Source organism: Xiphophorus couchianus, chromosome 21 (genome assembly GCF_001444195.1).
Source record: "Xiphophorus couchianus chromosome 21, X_couchianus-1.0, whole genome shotgun sequence".
In the NCBI taxonomy this organism is placed as follows: domain Eukaryota; kingdom Metazoa; phylum Chordata; class Actinopteri; order Cyprinodontiformes; family Poeciliidae; genus Xiphophorus; species Xiphophorus couchianus.
The window spans coordinates 10,584,268-10,605,742 of record NC_040248.1 but is presented as its reverse complement, the minus strand read 5'-3'; the positions used below and the strand labels follow the sequence as shown (position 1 = coordinate 10,605,742).

Below are 21,475 nucleotides of genomic sequence, written 5' to 3'. Positions count from 1 at the left end.
AGCACCATTGTCTTTTGGTGATTCTTAGCCCTAAACTCTCTCTCTTCTTCATAGTATAAAATTATGGTGTCATTTTGGAAAGCAGGTGATATGGGAACAAATTTGGACCTAGCATAATTTGAACATGTAATTAATTCTAGCTTTGTAGCAATGTGAAATAATGTTCCATATTTTTTTTGGTATACAGTTTTTTTGCATTATGTTTGTTTAAAACTCACATCCCATCTGTATCAACTGTTTGAGATACAAATTTAAGCTTTGCTGCAGCAGTTACTCTTCAAACTGATTGAAAAGTGATCAATCAAAATGGCGAACAAGGAAATATTTTATTAGCTTCACTCTCTAGCTAACTACCTTAGCTTCTGCATTCCTATTATCAGTGTAAGGAATAAATTAACAAATATTTCACTGCAAGAATTTTTACTTATGCAAAATTGATCCTCAAAAGTTGCAAATGATGAATGACATTTCTTTTCTACAATGCTTACTTCCTCTAGAATTAAAATGCAAAATCTTTTCTTAGGAGCCCTTTCCAAAACGACATACAATGATTATGGCTTTGCTACTCTGAAAACACCCATGCAAATTTAAAAGCGGGTATACTGTTGAGAAACTGACTTCATGTGCAGATTTAGGTTTGAAATTATTTTAAGTAGACCAAGACACTTGTTTCTGATGAGAAATGACGCAGCCATGTCCCGAGAGTTTTGAAAATATATATACAGTATAACTGCTACTATTTACATTTAAAAATGGTACGTCAGAAATTATTTATACAGTTCATCTCATTTTCACACTATATGTGAAAATGACAGAGATTTATAGTTGAGAAAGTTACCTCCACAGTTTTATTTTAAATACAGCAAAACAACCCGGTTCTGTTTGCAATTTCAGCTCAACTGGCTCATGCAAATGGGTAACGCGCAGTTTTAATATGTTAATTTCTCAGGAACTTTGTGTCACAGTGTTACAAAACTGGATTTAAACGTATAAAATATTTTTGTCCTAAACGTGTGCCCATAAGGAGGACTTATTTCTTGAAAGTTCAAAGCATGGTTTATATATATATATATATATATATATATATATATATATACATTGCTACAACGTATATCAAACACATGTGACTGTTTTAAGCAATGGACTTTATACATCAGATTAACTTAAACTGTGTATAATAATTGAAGGCTTTATGGTTTACATGAATCTTGAACTCTTGATACTTTGCTTAATTATTTGATTATTAAGGTCACTGGATAAATATAAATGCAAATTCTCAACTAACATCCAAGTGTTTGTTTAAAAAGAAACACTATGCTTAGTTAGTGATGGTTCTTGCACAAATGGCAACCTGGGCAATCTCACTCTTTTCCAACCAACTGAAATGAAAGTATCTATCATCAGTCTTAGAGCAGGACATAATGCATTGCAGTTCCCCATAAAGAACAAAACCCAGTACTGCAATAAAAATTTACAATGGCTCTTCTGTTTTGGCTTTTATGCATTTAAATGAGCTGATTTATTCTTCTGATATTTAAAACTGTGCTCTGAAGAACTCCAGTTAATTCAGACTATCACCAGAAAAAAAAAATCCAAAAGCCTTCTTGACATTTTTTTTGTTTTGTTCTATTTAGTTGGAAGTGAAAGTGCAGCAGCTGAACTCTTCTCACTGTCTGGTATTAGTTTCTGAATTTAACATTTATTTTAACAGGGCTGAAAATAAGTACTTGACTTAAACCTGAGGATGTAAATAATGTCATTTGGTTTTATTTTCATGCTGTTTCACTCTGCCTTGGGTTTCTGTCTCACGACATGATTGTAGGTTCCTCAAATGTGGCGATTGGTTCTTGGCTTGGGGTCATATACTTTTGAAGGCCTTGATGTCGGCAACAATTTGACAAGTATGATGTCTGTTCATAATTTCTTATCGGAAAAGGTTAATGTCCTTGAAAATTGTGAACATAAGTTCTAAATCACTTTGAGTTTCCAAAATCTTAAAGTATTGTCAACGCCGTTCATTAGACCCCAGTTGTGGGCCGTTTACAGTCACTCTCACATGCTTTCTCATCTTTGTTTCTTACAGCTGATAAATAAAAACTTAATTGTAAACAGTTGGAAAAGTCCATTTTCTTGCAAATTTAGCATTATTGACCCAGTCTGAGGAACTTGTGTATTGCATATGAAACAGTATAGACTGTGGTGTGGTTTATCTATTTAATTAGATAATGATGTATTGTCACAACTCTCCAGATGCCATTTTTGGATGCCATCAAAGAAAACTAAGAGAAAAGCTTTACGTTTTTGCCTGTGAAGATGTAAACCTATGTGCAAGCCTTAAATCACAAATGACCAAGTGTATTTTTTTAATCTTTATTTTCTATTTTAATTTTTTGGTGGGATTTAGGAGGTGATTTTGGTTTAGATATATGTCCTAGTTCACATAAAAATTCCTGAAAGAAACTTGCGCAGGTGAGGGAACAAAAAGCAGTGATCGTGTCTTTCATCACTTGCTGATGGTCTCAGACTGAGCCCTGCTAAGGTGGTCAGGACGTTTATGATCGAGCCTTATGAGATTGTGTTTGTGTGTGCTTTGTGTAGACTGAGTCTGGCTTCAAGTGGAGATGATCTTGTGGCTTTGTTCTTTTCTCGATCTTCTGTCCCTTTTCCACACCGTCTAACAAAACTGTAGCAACTGAACAGATAAAAGAGTAAACAATGTTTGTCTAGGACTAATTGAGGTCGTTATATGATTTATAACTGTTTTTGTTCAGTATTTCCATTTCTTTTTGATTATTTTGGAGTTCAGGCATGTTTATCTTATTTTTATTCATTAAAATAATTAGTACATCTGCATCTTAGACTTTTGTCTTTTTTATTATTTATTAAGACTGCCACTGGTGCTGCATTGCAGTTACTTGGGAAGTGGGAACTCTGAGCTATGTTTGATGGCAGACCGGAGGTAACGGCGTTCTAGATAAAAAGTCGGGATTGCAACATGGCGATGCCCATTAATATTGTTTACAGTACCTGTTTAAAACATTTTTAGTTTTACTTTGCATAAGCAAATACCATTTTTAATTTGTTCGGTTTAGAGTTGCAGGCACTTCATGTAACACTGATTTAAGATGGACTCGCTTGTGTGTCTTGTAAAATAAATATGAATTCATCACATCTTACTCCTGTTGATGCAAGGAACGGCCATATTGGAGAGCGCAGTCCACCTTATGAGTCATAACTGGGGGTAATCAGTGTTGCTCCCAAATTCCCAGCGGGAAATTTTTTTTAGGGCTTTCCAGTTGAATTGTTTTGCCTGGAAAGTTGAAATTTCCCAATTCTGAGTACAACTTGAACACAGCATTAAACTGCATCTAAAGACAGTCCTTAGAAAAAGTATTTGTATCTCTTTGACTTTTGTATGTTTTCTCACAATATTCAAGTTTTTATTGGGATTTTAGGAAGTAGGCCACAGTTACTTAATGGAAGAAAAGGTTTTTAGGCATTTTTGTAACGAATCAGAAAAGGGTGGCATTTTAATCTAGCCCCCTTCTATTTTAGACTCACAAATTAATATCCAACCAAATGCAATAAAGTCACCAGTATAAATCCAGCTGCTCTGTGAAGACCTCAGAGGTCTTCACAGAGCTTTATTGAACAAACACAATCATAAAAGCAAATAAACTGTAGACAGTGGAAAAGCTTAAAGCATGGTTAGGCTGGCATAAGACAACCAAGATAAACATTACAGTTTATGAACTCTTGACAGTGTCTTCAGTGCAACGTTGGTCCTCCAGTGGTCCATTTATTCTATGTCTGCAATAAAACAGGAAAGGAGCACATGCCATAAAGTTAGTCTTTAATGTATCAATTGCATTACTTATAGAAATTTTTGTTGTTGTATTCAGCTTACCCAATCACTGTGACCTCCTGAAATTCAACATTGAGTGTTTCGGGCAGCAGCAAGCAGAAACCGCCAGCAGCCATTGGGATGATGCCGTACACCACCATGGGAACACTGTAATGGTAGACCTCCAAGAGCCTGACCAGTGGTGAGAGTATGCCAGCCACACGAGCACACATGGCGTTGAAGCCGACACCACTATGTCTACAAAACAAAAACAAAAAAACAATTGGACCAAATCAAAGCCGTTTACAGCTACTGCAAGTCTGCATTATTAAGTTCCACATATTGAAAGATGTTCCGAATAATTATTCTTTGGAAAATTTGCATAAAATAATTCTACTAATATTTAGGTAGTTAAGACAACTACTAAAGACATTCTTGCTTTATTGGTTTTTAGAATGAGTTATTGTTTTAATTGGTTGAGTTCTAAGAACAAAATGGACTTTCAAGGTCAAAGCACCCTAGTACAGCTGTTTAAATATTTATGACTGTAAACATGTCTTTGATGTTATCAAAGACATAGATAACACAGCATAAAAAGTGTCCTCCTTTGTATACTTGGCTTTCCCTATTGCAAACTTTCACCATGCTTTGCAGTATGGTGAAAATTTGGACCCAACTTTTATTGAATTGCAACTGTGGTTAATTGTTTTGCATCTCCATCTTCCTTGGTGTACATGATGGCATTAGAAACAGAGATATGCTTCATCACTGTCCTGATCTAATTTCTACTTTGAATCAATGTCTTTAGGTATTTAAAAGGCTTCTCATGTGCAGGTTTGGTTACATTGCTATTTTTCTTCTACCTATGTAACATTTTTAGACCATGCTATGCTTTTACTAGCAACCTTAGACTAGATACAAATGGCCATTTCAATGTGGACTGTATTTTCTAACGGTTTTTATAGCAGCTAATCTTTAGGAGATTATTATAGATTGTGGAGCAAAGGCAGAAGAAAGTTACCTTAAATCTGTAGGGTACAATTCAGCTGTATAGACATGGGCCGTGCTGCAGGCAGCTGTAGCAGCAAACTTTCCCAGCATTGCTATGACAGTCACTATCGCTGGAAGATCTGATTGGTACAAGATACAAAACATAGAGGTGCAAAACTGTTTTACACTTTATAGCAACAACGTACTATTTATGACATGACTTTAAAGCTACCTTTTGGGACAATAATGGCCACCAAACAAGAAACCCCACCAAAGATCAGGAAACCTGCTTCACATATTCTCCTCCCAAAGCGCTGAATCAGAGTCAAGCCGGCCATGTTGGCAGGAATTTCAATGAAGCCAAAGATGAGCTGCGTGAGGTAGATGTTTAGGCCGAAACTTCCGATATTTAGGCTCAGTCCGTAAAACAGAAAAGTTGCTGCAAACCTGGAATCAGATACATTTAGTTTCCATGTCTATTTGGTAGCGATTACAGATGTGAGCCATTTTTAAATAGTGCATACCAGTTAAAGGCCATGATTACAGTATTCTTTCTTAAGTAGGCTACTCGGAAAATGTCCACCATGTTCTTTCTGTTCGGAGAACACTCCACATTGATCTAAAAAATTAGAAAAGAGTTGGTAGAAATTGTTCACATCAACCCAAAGACTTTCTAAATCTGGTTTTGTTAAAGATTAATTGTGGACAAAGACCTTATCAAGCAGATCCGCTGTCACATTTCTCTTGTTAGCTTTGGCGGCCCGTTGGAGCTCCTTCAGAGCTTCCTCCTTCTTGCCCTGAGACACGAGCCATCGGGGCGACTCTGGAAGAAAACTGGGAAAAAAAACAATTTGAACCCTAAATTTCCTTGAATAGAATTTTATGGTGTAAAATCTGTTTCTTTAAGAATAATATACCATCTGCTCACCATAACATGGTCACCAGGACAATGACGAGAGGGCTAAAGAGCACCAGTTGCATGTTCTTCCAGTTTGTTGTCAAATAAGCAATCCCAGACAAAATTATCTGTCCTACTGAAAAGAAACTCATGATGGACATCGTGCAGAGAGCTGATTTTGAAGGATCTGTCCATTCCACCACTGAAAAGTGGATCAGAAGTGAATACATTTGGTAAAATAGGCTTGATGTTACATTTTTAAGTCTCAAAAGTTTGAGACTTAAAAAAAAAAAAAAACTTGCCAATATTGCTGCTTCTAATATTAGGACACAGAACATAAAGGAGAAACAAAACGATGAACCTACCCATCACAAATGTGTTCATGATAACAACACCAGTTCCACATAAAAATTTGAGAGTCATGTAAACGTAGATGTTTGGTGAGAAAGCTGTGCTGACGCTGAACAACAGCAGGATGAAAACTGAAAGAAGGATCCCAAATCTTCTGCCAAACCTAAAGAGAGGAATAGTAGATTTTAACACTTTCTAAATTATCTAGGTTGTGCTCTACTTTTTAATATGAAAAATGCAATACATCTATTATTTGCCAGTATCATCTTCAAGTTTATCTGCAGAGCACATTTAGCAACATGGCAATTCAAGGTTCTTTACATAATAAAAACATAACTCAATTAACAAACAAAAAAATTACATTGCTATGACTAGATATTACTTTAAAAGATCCAGTTTTTATTAATCGAAGGTAGCCTTGACTTAAAGGAACGATGTATTTTGGCTGTGACACGATGCTCTGGAAGTTTGTTGCAGATTTGTGAAGCATAAAAATTGAAGACTGCTTCTTCAAATTTCGTTCAGATCTTGAAAATGCAGAGCAGACTAGAATCAAAAGCAGTCTCAGTTCAGAAAACAATGAACTGAGAGATGGGCAAACTGTAATTTGATACGGATCCAAGTCCACATCTGAATCAAGGCATAATCTTGACAATTTCAAATTCAAAAAACTGAGGTAACATGTAAAGCTAATGTTACATGTGATTTCTGAAATGCAGAAATTAACACTGTTAAAGAAACTGTTCAGAGACACAGTCTAAAAGACAAGTATTCAATTTAAGTCAAACAAATTTAAGTTTTTTTTTCTTCTTTTTCTTCAGCTGGCAATCTGACTTTAATAATAACAAATGTGTCTGAGCTTTGATGGACATGGACTTGATGTGGTCTTCAGGATGAATTGCAATGGTGTTATTAGATACCCATTTAAGACCTTTGCTCCGCTTATCTAATCTGAGATTAGTTCTGATGTTCAGAGACCTGTTTCTCTCAGGTAAGATATTGTCTGCTGATGACAACTCTCTAGAAACAACCTTTCCATTTTTAGCTTGTGTTCATTAATCGCTCACTGGAATTCAGAACCCTGTTTGAGATTTTTAAAGGATGCAACATAATCTGGCTTGGATTTGGAATGATCTTAAATTTGTGAAGCCTGCTCTGGCAACAGATCTGCTGATGTTTAAAGGAAAAGTAATACCTGTCAGAAATTGCCCCAAACATCAGCGAACCGACCAGAACACCAGCCATGTAGATGGACTGTGATGCCTCAATTAAACCACTTTTGTCACAAACCAGATTAAACTGCAAAAAGGAGCAATCGTTACAGAGAAGGGACAGACAGTATAAAGATAGACATGAACAATCTGCAAAGTATGCAAGAGAAACACAGATATACTGTTGACGGCAGATATTTGAATAAACCATGATAAAACCCACAAAATTATTGCCTTTAACTTGCATTTTTGTCTGACTATATCTTCAGTAATTAAGGACTCCTCCCTACGTGTATCTGCACTACAATCTAGCTCTTTGAAGTATCTCCTTTCTTCAATGAGGAGGGGGCTTTTGACTGCAAACTTGGACTTGTAGGGTCCGAACTTTTTGGCCCACGAGCCAAAATTGTCAGGTTGAATATACTCACGAGACACCTGCATATAAGAAAATGAAACACGCCATATTTCATTGTCTGATTTTTGTAGAAAAAAAAATTATAAAACAAATTTGAAAATCATTTTGTCTAAGCACTAAAAAGGTTCAAGTGCATGATTTCTGAACCTCTTTAGAAATTCATGAAAGGTGTTTTTTTTAGATCTGTTGATCCAAATATGGGGATATAGTTTTTCTACTCACCTTCGAAAAAGAAAAAAATATTCCTTTCTGCCTGTGCTGTTGAGTCAAGTTTTCACTGGAAGGGTGGCTCCTTTTTACTGGAAAGGAGCCACACAAAATCCCCCAATGGACAACAAATGACCCTCAGGCCTTACATTGGGCGCCTGCTGAAGATAATGATCTTTTTTTCAGCTTTTGCCAGAGGTTGGTGCACTAATTTTACAAAACAAGTTCCAAAACCAAAATAAGTTAATCTCTTAGAAAATCCCAGCTGATTTAATAAAGGCCATTTTTATTCTGGCTTTGGTTAAGAAAAAAAACACAGCTTTTGTGGCTTTTTAAACTATGAATTTAAATAACTGGCTTCAACTGCACATTATTATTATTATTTTTATTTTTTACCTCTGTCACAATGTTGGAAACACCAGGTTGGACCTCATAGTCCCAGCCACTGATGCATCCTGTTGTCCCGTTAAGACCATACTTTTCGATCGTTTCCAAATCCAGATTCACAGGGATGAACATTTTACAGCTTTCAAATCTTCCGTTCTCATCCACGGGGATGGTAAGATTTCTCTGCCTCTCTTTGGTTAGGTTTGGTCCATTCTCCAAAATCCAGTCAGTGTTACAGTGATGTGGGAAACTCATTCCAGTAAACACCTGGCTTGTCACGTCGAAAGCTGGGAAAATGCTGGGTATGCACAGCGCAATAAGTAAGCTTTTCTGAAATAAACCAAACTCCCCTATCTCCTTCAGGACCTCTCCAAAGCTGCTCATCTTGGCTTGTGGCTCATCCATTAGCAGTTTGAGGATCTGAAGGAGGAGTAGAGACACTAAAGCCACTATTAAGCACACTTAATAATTAGCCAAGCATAGCTAAGATAAGCCAAAAATGTAATGGTATGTCCTCAGTTCTTATTACTTTATGATTGTTCCAAGAACAATAAAATGCAACACAGCTAAACTGCTAGAATGATTGATAACACAAGTGTTAAAGAAATAACTCTTCTGTAAACAATGCAAGTGAAGAGTTCAAACAAAATGGGGTTAAACCAACTAAATAGCAAGAAAGAGTAAAAATACCTTTAGAGCTGTAGTAACCACGCTAGTCCAACTGCTAGCATGAAATACAAACCAAATATTAGTGTAGAATTTCAAATCAACTTATTCTATTGTGAATGTTTCAAGTTGAAGAAAACACCCTCAATATTTAAATTAGGTCAATCAAGTTTCACCAGCCAAATGTGTTCTTACTCTCACAGGTGCAACAGCACAGAGCTGATCAAAAGAAACAGCAGAATCAACACATGAGTGTTGAAACGCAGTTGATACCAGAGGAGAAGAGTTCACTTTTTTGCGATCTGAGAAAGTATTAAAAAGTTTAAACTTGAAAAGAAGGCAAAAACTTCTGTTGTAAAGATACACACTAAAAGCAGTTACAGCTTTAAAAGGATCCACTCCCCCACCCTCCCTTCGCTGGATCTGGAGAAACCCCTGTAGAAAATCATGGACCTGACAAAACATCAACAACTCTGGAATGACACTTCATTGTCCTACCGATAGTTGTCATTCTTTCAAGCAGATTGAAAGTTGTGAGAAAATGATTTACTGTAACCACTAATGATAAGAACATGTAACATGTTTCAAAAGACAGATCATTTGGAAAAACAAGTGGGCAGAAGATTAAAAAATGTTAGACCGAGACTTCTTAGTCTGGGTCTAACTTTCTAACTTCCTTTGATCGGCAGTAATCCTTCTCTCAAGCTTTCCATCAGTCACATAAGACACTATTCATTATTATTATTACCATTAATAATTTCACAAATGACCAACATTCAGCTCTTCTATGAATAATTTACTTAAAGTCCAATCTGTCTCAGGATATATGCTTTTACCTTCCATATAGTTAATGTTCTGAACAGTGACTAGACAATGCATACTGATAATAAGGTGCAAGAATGGAGTATCTATTTAGGACACCCACTATGTGCATCATCTGTGTATCAGAGAAGTATGTATTTAGTACAGGAAATGGAACTATCATTTTATAATTTATCATTTTTGACATCATTCTAAAGTACATTAGGGCTGCAAGTAACGATTATTTTAGTTATCGATTAATCTATTGATAGATTATTCTGAAGATTAATCGGACAAAAAGTGGCCCATTCTGTGGATGTTTCATTTAAGCCTTTTTTGTGCAATATTAGAAATATATTAAGAGAGGCATATAAACAAATAATTAATTTTAAAATAAAAAATCAAACATTTTATTGCCTAAAATGTAATAATATATTCCTTCAGTGTACAACTTGTCATTTGTTGAGGTTGAGGTTTTTGTCGAACATCTTCATAAATGAAAGTTGTTCTTTTTTTATCTTAATTGCAAAATTTATGTATTTTGTTTGCAGTTTTGGCTTAATTACTGCTCTGCGTGTGTTCTTGTTTCAGCAAATAGTCTTTTTTTTATTCTGTGTACTACAGTTAACGATTAATTGATTACTAATATAGTTGACTATTATTTTAAATAGCAATTCATTGCGTTTAATGTGATTAATTGCGGTATTTTTTAAATCAATATTTTCTCTTATTTCTCTTAAGTGACACTTTTTGAGGCCAGGAAATGATTTAAAATGTATTACTCCTTGTTAAATTCAGTGCCTTGAAAATGCGGAACAGATTTTACAACTAAAAACTATTTATTTAGTGGTGACTTTATGTAACATACTAAATAATGTTACATATTAACGCTGAACTACAGCGAGCTGGGACTAGGGTTGTGACTGTGGATATGACAAGAGAGTTGCATATGAGTTGAATATGAGTGTTGCAAAGACATGAAATGAGGCAAATGGTCGATTGAAGCTAATCCTGCTTATTTGCCAGAGCATGGTCTGTTCTGTTCTGTTTCCATGCTGATTAACTCAAAGAGTTGAATATTTACAAAGAGCAAGGACCAAAATAACTTAATAAGTGTTTTCTATCTGTTTTCCATGAAGGTAGAAGAGACAGGGACACAACTTATTGGTTGACTTCTCTGTCTTTTGCTGTTATTTTACAAAGTAGTTTATGTGGTAACTTCTTTTTAATAAAACTCACTTTTAGTTTTTTTAATGGGATATCTATTATTCTATATCCATATATATCTTTGTTACATAATATAAAATAGGATATTCCGTTTTGTAGTAATTAAGTAAACATTCTAATACACAAAGATAAATGTTCAAATTTTTGTGAAAAAGAACAATTTTCACAGTCATTTTTAGAAGTATCTTTTTGATTTCAATTTTATCCTTTTTCAACCCGATCAAATTTCTCTACAGCTGCTGCAACAACTCAGAAAAAAACTGACAGGCTGTTGGATCTGATGATGGCTAGTGCATCTCCTTCATAGATGAATTAACAGTTCAAATCCCATTTGGACTGATTCTGCATGGAGTCTGGGTGGTTGTACCCATGTTTCCTCCCATAATCTAGAACATGATATTCTGAATTTGTGAGTGATCTTCACTCTTGCTGAGTGATCTCGCTGAATGTCCTCGCATTTGCATTTGACGAAAGGGGTGGCCTCCAGAAAAACGTTTTGGATATATTTGACTCAAATATTTTGTGTATTCTTGTGTGCCACAAGAAAAATGAATTAAAGAGCTCAGAAGAAGATAGACACAAATGATGATTTAATAAATGTTAATTAAGAATAAAACCTCTCAAACCAGTCTGGATCTTTCTATAACTTTAAACTAAACATAATGAACAGATCATAAACTGTACTTCTGCATTTAGTGTGAGATGATCTTGTCCAGAATTCATAAACTATAGACATAACAGATTTTAAATATAGCTGAGCAAAAATACTCTAGTTGCTAAAACAAGAACAAATAAGCCATAAAAAATATTTTATATCACATTCAACTTCCGCTTAAACTTTAGACAACCCATAAAAAACACAAAGATTATTTTTTATTGATATATCAAAATGAAAAAAATGGAGACTGCGATGGTAAGGAATTTTGAAAGTCTTGGGAAGCCTAGCATTGGTTTCCTAAGTTTATTAAATGTACAAATGTGGAAAAGTTGGGATTTTTGTGATCAAAAAATTATTAAATTAAAATCAAATGAACTAATAAACTATAGAACACATTTTTAAAAGATAAAGTTGCCTAGAATGCTGTGCACTAACTCCCCTGAAACAGTCATAAAATGAGAACACACCACATTTAACATATTTAATCAGTTCCTCCTAAAATGTTTTTTGAGTTAGATCTGTTACAACAATGTAGTTTATATTCAAATTTATAGTTTCTCATCCGTTCCTACATCACAGCATTGGCTCCCCTCTGGTGCTTTTGTCGCTTTTCTATTTCAAAAACATAACAAGCAACACACATATTAATTACAGTGTAATGCATTGAAAATAATTCATGTTGCTTTCACTGACATCAGCTTACTTCAGTTCAATGTAGTCTTGAAGTTCAACATTGAGTGTTTCAGGGAGCAACAGGCTGAAACAACCAGCAGCCATCGGGATGATGCCATAAACAACCATGGGAATGCTGTAGTGGTAGGCTTGCAAGAGCCTGACCAGTGGTGAGAGGATGCCCGCCACTCCAGCACACATAGAGTTTACACCCATACCGCTATGTCTGCAAGATAGCACAGCCATATTTTAAATATAGACACATTTAAAATATGCCTATATGTCTGAATAGACATATTTTAAATGATGCAATATTTGTAAGGGGAATTCATTAATGAGTTGAGCACTAATACCAAACAACTCTTGGCTCTACACAACCAAATATGTAAGAATATGTAATGTAAAATATGGTGTTCACAGTCATTTAATTCTTTAAATAGCTCTTATTTTCAACCCCCTACACAGTCGTCAGAGTTGGATTATAGTTTCAACACCAGAACTTCAACTATCACATTTTTCTTATTTTACATTTGTACATTTCGAAAGAAGCTTGGTGGCTTTAGCAGGTGACACACTACATGACTGTCACAGTTTCCAGAGATTTTGAAAAGACTATTTTTAGTGCCTTGACTTGGTTATCACAGAGGATACAGGATTTTTTAGGCCAGTGCATCAAAACTTGTGGAATCTCTCTAGGATGAAAATAAGGAACACATATACCACTAGGTGGCGGTAATGTTACTTCCCTAGAAAATAAAGGAAGATGCTGTTTAAAATAGGTTAACTGACAAGTTAATATGATTTGGACAATGTTGTCTGTATTCTTTGTTACATATATAGTGAGAGTTTGCAATGTCTATTTGAAAGTTTGTTTATTGAGTTTGGAGTGACTCAATGTTAGCTGGCATCTAAAAATTTTAATATTTCTATCTGAACAAATAATGTCATGTTTGGGCTGCATTGCACAAATACACATTAAAGAGCTTAATGGAAACATGTCCCTTATAGAAATGTTTCAAATTTACTATCTTCATTATTTACTATCAGAATTTCTCTCTGTTATAACAATACTGATATACTAATTAGTTAGTTGTTTGTTTGTATTGTACTTATAATGTTTAATTGCTAAAAAAAATAAGTGAAGAAAGTTGTCTCAGCTTTTTCATTGAGTCTTTATTTCAATGCATATTTTAGTCAAATCAGCTTTTTTTTCTTATTTTCTAGATCTCACAGTGTATTTAGGTTTTTTAAGGAATAAGCAGTAATACCTTATATCAGTAGGATATAATTCAGCTGTATAGACATAGACTGTACTGAAGGCAGCAGCAGCAGAAAATTTTCCCATCATAGCAATGACTGTCACAACCACAGGTAGAGCTGGTGGGTATAAAACAAATGTGTTTAGCAAATAAAAAAATAGAAATAAAAACAAAAAAAGTGTAAGAAAACCACAAACAGTTAATATGATTACCTCTTGGGACAGCAGTGGCAACCAAACAAGAAACTCCTCCAAGGAAAAGGAAGCCTGCCTGACATATTCTCCTCCCAAAACGTTGAATCATAGTCAAACAAGCCACATTGGCAGGAATTTCAACAGTGCCAAAGATGAACTGCGTGAGGTAGATATTTAGGCCGAAACTCCCTATATTTAGGCTCAGTCCATAAAACAGGAAGCTGGCTGCAAACCTGAAATCAGATGCAGCATTAGCTTGACTACTGTGGTATATCTGCACATAGTAACTTTTTAAAGCAAATGGATTCTTAAGAAGGCAAACCAGTTAAAGCTCATTATTAGAGTGCGTTTCCTCAAATATGATATGCGGAAGATGTCCATCATGTTCTTTCTGTCTGGAGTAGTTTCCAAATTTACCTAAAATGTGGAAAATAAACTTCAGAAAAATTTCCACAGAAATGCAATTATAGACATTTTGGTGTTTATGGCTTTATTTAGATAGTGCATCGTCCTAGCTGACGTTCATCCAATTTAAGGAAATTTTCGTGGCATTTTATTTTAGATTCTAAATATTTGTATTTAGGACCTAGGTATTTAGATATATAGATCAACGTATGTATCTATGTACATACTTTGATCTATGTATGTAAAAATGAAACAATTCAGATCAAGAAATAAAGCCTAGTTGCCTGTATTTTGTGATGTCACAGAAAAACTTTTTATATTTAAAGACGCATGTGAAAACATAAAACTTTAAATTCAAAACCATCCAAGTAAATATATTAATATCAGGTCTGAGGAAGACATTCGAGGTTTTTGAAGTTTACGTGTGGATGAAAACTGTGCTGTTAGAGTGGTATTAGTGTTGTTGTAAGTGTAGTTTTAGCACCCCCAACAGGAGATTTTGTAAACAGCAAGTGACGTCACAGGAAGTAAAAAATCGGTGGATGTTTACATGGTGCTTGACGTCTGATCATCATCCAGGTCCATCTGCCTCCATCCTTCGTCTTATCGTCTGTATGTATACTGTTTGTTATCTACTTATGTTTAGCTTATTCACTATATTTTACTGTAACAAAATGGTGCATGTTGTAATCGTATTTTTTGTTGTATTTATTTCAGTTTCACACTTTCTGCATTAGTAAACCTGTGGACAAAGAGAATTGTCTTCAGTGTGTTAATGGAAGAAAGGTGTTGAACCTTGCTGCCGGTCCTCTACTTCGTAGTGAAGTGGGAAAGACAGTACAAAAACCTTTTCTAGCAGATGTGCTGGTACTCTTCGTTTGTTAACTTTGGCTGCCCGGTGGAGTGCCTTCTCAGCCTCCTCCTTCCTGTTTTGCGTCATCAACCATCGAGATGATTCTGGGAGAAGCCTGTTGAAACAAGACCTCCAATGCAACTAAAGACTGCCCAAGCAATGTTTTAGTTGGTAATGTAATTTTTCTGCTACTAACCAGTAGAAGATCAACAGGATTATGACAAGAGGGCTGAAGAGCACAAGTTGCAAGATCCTCCAGTTTCTCGTCAAATATGCAATACCAGACAGAAGCATCTGTCCAATTGAAAAGAAACTGATGATGGACGTTGTGCAAAGAGCAGACTTTGAAACGTCAGTCCACTCCACCGCTGAAAACCAGATTAGGAGAAAAGTCACTTATGGTCATAATTATTTTACACTGCTGAAGAGTAAGAGCTTAAAACCTTTGTAATGTTACAACTGTACATTTATACTGTACTTAGAGCTGAATACATAAGATCTGTGTAAGTCAGGGTTCAAGCAAAACAAAACAAAAGAATAAAACTTTGACCTACCCATGACACATGTGTTCATAATAATGACACCACCAGAAGACCCACATAAAAATTTAAAGATTATGTAAACGTAGATGTTTGGTGAGAAAGCCGTAATCACAGCAAACAACAGTAGAAGGAGAAGTGAAAGCAGGATTACAAATCTTCTACCAAACCTAGAAAAGAAAACAGAGCTTTATTAGAGAACAAAATTGAAAAGGAGTGCAAAGAAATCACACAAAATTCTTGATTTTTTAAAAATCATAATACTCGACACGACTCTTTAAAATTAACATTAAGTTACAGACAGCCTTCAGGCATATCAGCTGTTCTGACGTGCTTTGCATATTACATTCTCAGTACTCGTTTCACAAATTAAAATCTTTAATAGTGCACGAATAAGGATTCCTATCTCCATGTTGTCTGTAAATAACCATTTCCATATTTCTATATAAATATCCAATGCATTCTCTTAAACACCTATGATGTTTTGAGATTAGAGTTGCTATAAAATGGTAGAAGTCGACTTTACTCATGTGTGCTATCAGACAGTCATTGGCTCCAACCTCCAGGACCAACAAACAAAACTTTACAGCTTGTTTAGTTCAACTTTATCGGTATTATACTGATGATGATCACTAAGGATGACAACTTCAAAGACCTGGGCTTCCTGCACATTTTTAATTTCACAGTTAAACGCTTTTCCAGTCAGATTTCGTCATTTCTTTCATCACTTATTATAATATTTAAGGCCGAAACATTCACCTTTGGCTTTATTTTCTGCAAGTTCCACAAACTACAAAAAACAACACAATGCTGTCAAAGTGGCTTCTGATGAGGCTGTGATGTAAAGAGCTATTTCACATTTTATTGCTTGTTTATTTTGATTTGTTATCAGAACAAACATATACCAAAAATAAAAAAATTACGTTATGCCCATCAAATACCAGACCTGACTGCCCACCACTAAGTCACAGTTCTTCACATTTTATGAATATTTTTGCAGACATTCATAAAAGTGGATATTTCTTTTGCATCCCAACAGCACCCCATAAACATCTAAGAAGGTGTAGAGTTGAAAATGTAGAAATTATTCCTCTCTTGACTTTTGAATGTGAGGGTTCTCAAAACCTCTCAAAACCCCAAATGGTTTGAAATTCAAGTTGTGCTGTGGAAAATCAAAAGAATAAGTAATTTAGATATAAATTAAGATAAAAAGCGCCTCTTTTCTCTTTCAGATAAAATGAATATAGACCCAATCTTTTAAATTGGGGAGTAAGAAGTCAAGTCTGTAAATTCGACCATTTTTCCCGCAGCTTTTCCTTCCACCCAAACTTAGTCAAACCTGGAATATGACAAAAAGAACTTCCATACTTTTCCAAACTTGTCTGGACTGTGCAGAAGCCCTGCAAGAGCCTAAAATCTGATCAATCTAACATCACATACACAATAAAATGAAAATTGTCTCAGTATATTGACTAAGATAAAAATAAAAACATTATTTCCCACAATGTGTGAACCTGGAACCAATAGCTTAAGGTTGATATTCGTACCATGAGTTCTTTGCAAAATGGTGAGGTAAAAGGAAATGTATTACCTGTCAGAAATAGCCCCAACCAGTAAACATCCAATAAGGATACCTGCCATGTAGATTGACTGCGATGCCTCGATTAACCCACTTTTGCCACAAACTAGATCAAACTGTAAACAAAAACAACTGTTATTACAGATGAAGATAAAAATGCACTAAAAATTATAAGGAGGAATGCAAGATTGTAAGAAAATAATGGATTTTTGCTTACCTCTGTGACAAGGCTCGAGGCTCCTTGTTGAACCTCGTAGTCCCAGCCATTGATGCATTCTGTTGTTCTGTTGAGGCCATATGCTTCAATAGCTTCCAAATCCAGATCCACGGGGGTGAACATGCTACACTTTTCAAATCTCCCATCCTTGTCCACCGGGATGGTGAGGTTCCTTTGTCTCTCTTTTGTCAAGTTTGGACCTCTCTCCAAGATCCAGTCAGTGTTGCAGTGGTGAGAGAATCTCAGCCCCGCAAACACCTGACTGCTGACATCGAAAGCCGGGAAAATGCTGGGTATGCATAAAGCAACAAGCAAGGTTTTCTGAAACAAACCAAACTCCCCGACCTCCTTCAGGACGTCTCTGAAGCCGCTCATCTTGGCATGTGGACGTTTAACAGAGGCTTCTCATAGATCTACACAGTAGAGACAGGTTTAATTTTTAACTAATCACAAATAAGATAGTCCTTGTAACTGCCTTTGTAACTCCTTCGAGGGGAACAACGATTTACAGAGAGCTGTAAATCTGAATATTTCCATGCCGACACAGAAGTTTTAAACTTTGTTTCATCATTATTTGGGCCTACAAGGAAAGGTAGATGTTGTGATTTCACACCTTCAGCATATATCCATCAGATATTCATACAAATTATAGCTTTCTACTAAACACTTGGTATTCTAACATTTTTATCACTTTTATCCAAACAATGAAGTCAAAAGAAATAATTTATGCAAACTATTGGGTGAACAATATTTATGACTAATCATAATGAATAACAGCACATTATTTAAATATCTTATTCATCATATCTACTATGTTGCTTATACACACAGATGGCTTAATAATCAGACATAATAAAACCAATAACTAGTTTAAGCTAGTTTATTTGGATTCCTTCAAATCCAAATAACATTTGGCCACAAGACCTTTATTTAAATGTAACAGCACAATAAATACTCATTCACAAATTATGAATAGAGAGAATTTATGTTATGGCTTTTTCGTTAATAGTATATACTTAGCATTTGTGCTACAAGAGTAATTTATCCAGTGCAGATTTAAAATATTTTCAGAATACATTATAGTTTCCAAGGTGTTTACATTTTCCTGCTTCAATAAATAGCTGTGCATGTATTTGATTTATTTATAGTAAAAATATGTATTTCGTCAAGAAAATAATGCATTCTTTGCCAAATACAATGTCGAAATTCTACAAGGTGCAGCAGGATAAAATATGTCATAACCCATATATACATAGAAGTGCATATCTGGTTTTGAGAACTTAACTCAAAACACTTTTCTGTGTTTTCATGCTTCATACTTTGAATATTTCTTGGTTTGCTGGCTGTAAAATATAATATTTTGTTTTCAAACATTATATGCACCTCTCCCTAACTAAATAACCAGGCATTTAGCATGCAAGTAGTAGTCAATGTCACACAATGTGCTATGAGCACTAGTTTGTGACACACAAACATTGTATAAATGTTTGTGTGTCACATGAAATCTTTGGTCACCTGAACCTTTTTAACTCATTTAATAGAGACTCACTTGAGTTGCAGCTTTGTGGCATTTTTAGGCCACCAAGAGTCATGATGACTAAAACTAGAGTAACACTTTTGTGAATGTAAACATGCAAACAGGTAAGCATGCAACAGACCTAGGAAATACAAACGGGATTGACTCGGCATATTTTCCAATTCAATGACCACAGCAGGTAGAGTCAGCTTCAAAAATCTAAATGAACTTTACACAGAAGAGAAAACTAACTCACCTGTAAAAAGGCTTTATGGGTCTATTGATCCATAAAGCCTCTACAATGCAGTGTTTTTTTTTTCTACTGACAATCATTGATAAACTTTAAGTTTTCTGGGGTTTTTTAACCCCTCCAGGGGGTCTTTTGTGGGCTCTAGTGTCCCTTATATGACAGTGGGCTGACAGGAAACGGGGAAGGAGAGGGGGGAAGACATGCGGCAAATATTGTCGGGTCCGGGAGTCGAACCCGCGACGGCCGCGTCGAGGACTCAAGGCCTCCAAATATGGGTCACGCTAACCAATACGCCACCACGGCACGCCCAAACTTTAAGTTTTTAGTTAATAATTATGTTTCAAAACAAGCAGAAATGTTACTTTTACGGTTTTACTTGTATCTTTTAGAAACTAATGCATTCATATCAGTATTTACTCCCATGTGTCATCAGATTTCCCAGGGTGGGTTTAAGTACCAGGTATGTGTGAGTTCAGGTGAAATCTGAATCACAGTGAAGTAATCATCCATGCCTGGGAAGCTATTGATTGCGCTCATGTTTGTTCTTCAAATGTCATTGTATCTTGCTGCAGTTTTGTTTATCTGTCATCTGTTATATTTAGCAACTTCACTCTGGTAGTTCACATTTCATGAAAATGTTTCCATGGCACACCTACAGTGCAATGACTGAACTTGAGCATTAACTCTTCCCTTTGAAGAACATAAGATAAGGATTAAGACAAGATCATTATGTTTATGAGCTTTTCCAATGATGTTAAAGGTGTGTGATACGTTATAAAACAACTATATTGTATAGATACAAATGGAAGATTATCATTATTTAAAAAATCCACAATAAATGAAAGAAAGCTCACTACTTTGTTTACTCAATTCTCTAATTTACTGATAGATGTAATTTGATTTGCTAGCTAAAATTATCTTTCAACAGAGCAGTATGTTACAAAGTGTCACAAAATGTCCCAGCCAGGGTCCCTTAATCTCACAACTGGAACATAACTAAAGCAAGTGTGAGATGATAGAAAAATTAATAGGCTCAGGTTTGAATTATAATTAATACTATTTGATCCTTTTGCTATACCACCATAATTTGATTTAATTTCCACTTCCTGGGTGGGTATCTTTTCCTACCTGCTTGTAACAAGGTGATTTTTTTATAGCTGAATCTACATTGGAGATGAAGGCTTAGGTAAATTAATAGCAAATCTTCCAACAGGAACAAAAATCAGACACCGCATGGACTCCGTTGAAGTTTTAAACAACTGGATTTGATTTTACCCAATAGCTAATGTTTGTCTGTGACATACAGTATGTAATGCGGCAACACGATTGTGAAAAAAAGTTACACTATGAAATCAAGCTATAAAATCGTGTGCTTCTCTAGCATTCAGCCTACCCACCTCCTCTGCTTTAACGAAGCCAAATGGAAAATTAGGCTTTTGCCAAATCCTTTGAGGAGTACGACATCTTTGTCAGCAATGAAATGTTGGACTGAAAACCTGACTGAATAGGTTCCTTCTCTTTGTCTGCTGCCATTGCCAAACTACAACCATAGACTCCAATTCTAAAATGGCGCAGAAAATTGACGTCATTCACAACCCTTCCTGTATGGCAGTTTTGGTCTGCCATACAGTACATCAGTATTACACAGAGCTGCAATAATTAGACAATTATAGTAATAATGAATACTTTTGAATTTTCAAAAGTTACTCTGTTTTTTCAACTCAGTTCACTTAGTGACTAATTACACAAATACCAACGTTTTAAGCCTTTCAAACTGGTTTAAGGCTAATTTTCAACTTGTAGTTAATGAAAACATGACTTAGTTTCTTAAATGATCAGAGTATTATCAGACCAGTTAACATTTCTAAGACAGAAATGTGTGCTTAATGAAAAACATGTTTAATACATGATAAAGATTATTTTCAAAAGGTACTTTTAAAGTGACAAACAAGCCTCACTGCAACCCATAGTTTAATCTGTTAATAATAACTGTATAATACTATTCAGTCTAGCTCTCTGTGCCAGTAATAAAAGTTTCAATTAGCAGAAAATTAGCTAGGAAGCATTAAGATTTTCTTGTCATTAAGAAACAGCAACTAAGGTATTTCTTTGCCAAAACAGCAGCTGATCAAAAGAAACAGCAGAATCAATACATCAACACATGAGTGTTGAAACGCAGTTGGTACCAGAGGAGAAGAGTTCACTTTTTTGTGATCTGAGAAAGTATTAAAAAGTTTAAACTTGAGAAGAAGGCAACAACTTCTGTTGTAAAGAAACAGTTACAGCTTTAAAAGAATCCACTCCCCCACCCTCCCCTCACCGGATCTGGAGAAACC

The 21,475-nt window shown here is 35.3% G+C and overlaps 2 protein-coding genes across 3 annotated transcripts; both read right to left on the bottom strand.

The window, feature by feature from the left end:
* Nucleotides 1-1,128: 1,128 nt before the first annotated feature.
* On the bottom strand, nt 1,129-9,580 carry LOC114136724 (solute carrier family 22 member 13-like). Of its 2 annotated transcripts, none has more exons than XM_028004934.1 (10): nt 8,313-9,580; nt 7,279-7,382; nt 6,098-6,246; nt 5,763-5,934; nt 5,548-5,668; nt 5,359-5,453; nt 5,067-5,281; nt 4,866-4,974; nt 3,908-4,102; nt 1,129-3,810 (listed from the first exon to the last, which is right to left on the bottom strand). In XM_028004934.1, the coding sequence occupies exons 1-10, from the start codon at nt 8,706-8,708 to the stop codon at nt 3,747-3,749; spliced, it is 1,620 nt and encodes a 539-aa protein (XP_027860735.1). In that variant the 5' UTR covers nt 8,709-9,580; the 3' UTR covers nt 1,129-3,746. The 2 variants fall into 2 exon arrangements, with proteins under 2 accessions (XP_027860735.1, XP_027860736.1); XM_028004935.1 differs by having other exon boundaries at nt 7,279-8,077; nt 8,313-8,393.
* Nucleotides 9,581-11,570: 1,990 nt separating this feature from the next.
* LOC114136725 (solute carrier family 22 member 13-like) lies at nt 11,571-19,314 on the bottom strand. The gene is made up of 10 exons (XM_028004936.1): nt 17,374-19,314; nt 17,169-17,272; nt 15,593-15,747; nt 15,235-15,406; nt 15,033-15,153; nt 14,103-14,197; nt 13,799-14,013; nt 13,596-13,704; nt 12,359-12,553; nt 11,571-12,267 (listed from the first exon to the last, which is right to left on the bottom strand). Exons 1-10 carry the CDS (start codon nt 17,746-17,748, stop codon nt 12,204-12,206), a joined length of 1,605 nt encoding a protein of 534 aa, XP_027860737.1. The 5' UTR covers nt 17,749-19,314; the 3' UTR covers nt 11,571-12,203.
* Nucleotides 19,315-21,475: the final 2,161 nt, after the last annotated feature.

Coding starts and splice junctions, on each gene's coding strand:
- LOC114136724 (XM_028004934.1), bottom strand. CDS start 8,708: ATGGATGAGCCACAAGCCAAGATGAGCAGCTTTGGAGAGGTCCTGAAG. Junction 7,383..8,312: donor TTTCCAACATTGTGACAGAG/GTAAAAAATAAA, acceptor TCCTTTTTGCAG/TTTAATCTGGTTTGTGACAA. Junction 3,811..3,907: donor CAGGAGGTCACAGTGATTGG/GTAAGCTGAATA, acceptor GTTTTATTGCAG/ACATAGAATAAATGGACCAC.
- LOC114136725 (XM_028004936.1), bottom strand. CDS start 17,748: ATGAGCGGCTTCAGAGACGTCCTGAAGGAGGTCGGGGAGTTTGGTTTG. Junction 15,748..17,168: donor GTTGGGGCTATTTCTGACAG/GTAATACATTTC, acceptor TTTCTTTTCTAG/GTTTGGTAGAAGATTTGTAA. Junction 14,014..14,102: donor CTAATAATGAGCTTTAACTG/GTTTGCCTTCTT, acceptor ATCTGATTTCAG/GTTTGCAGCCAGCTTCCTGT.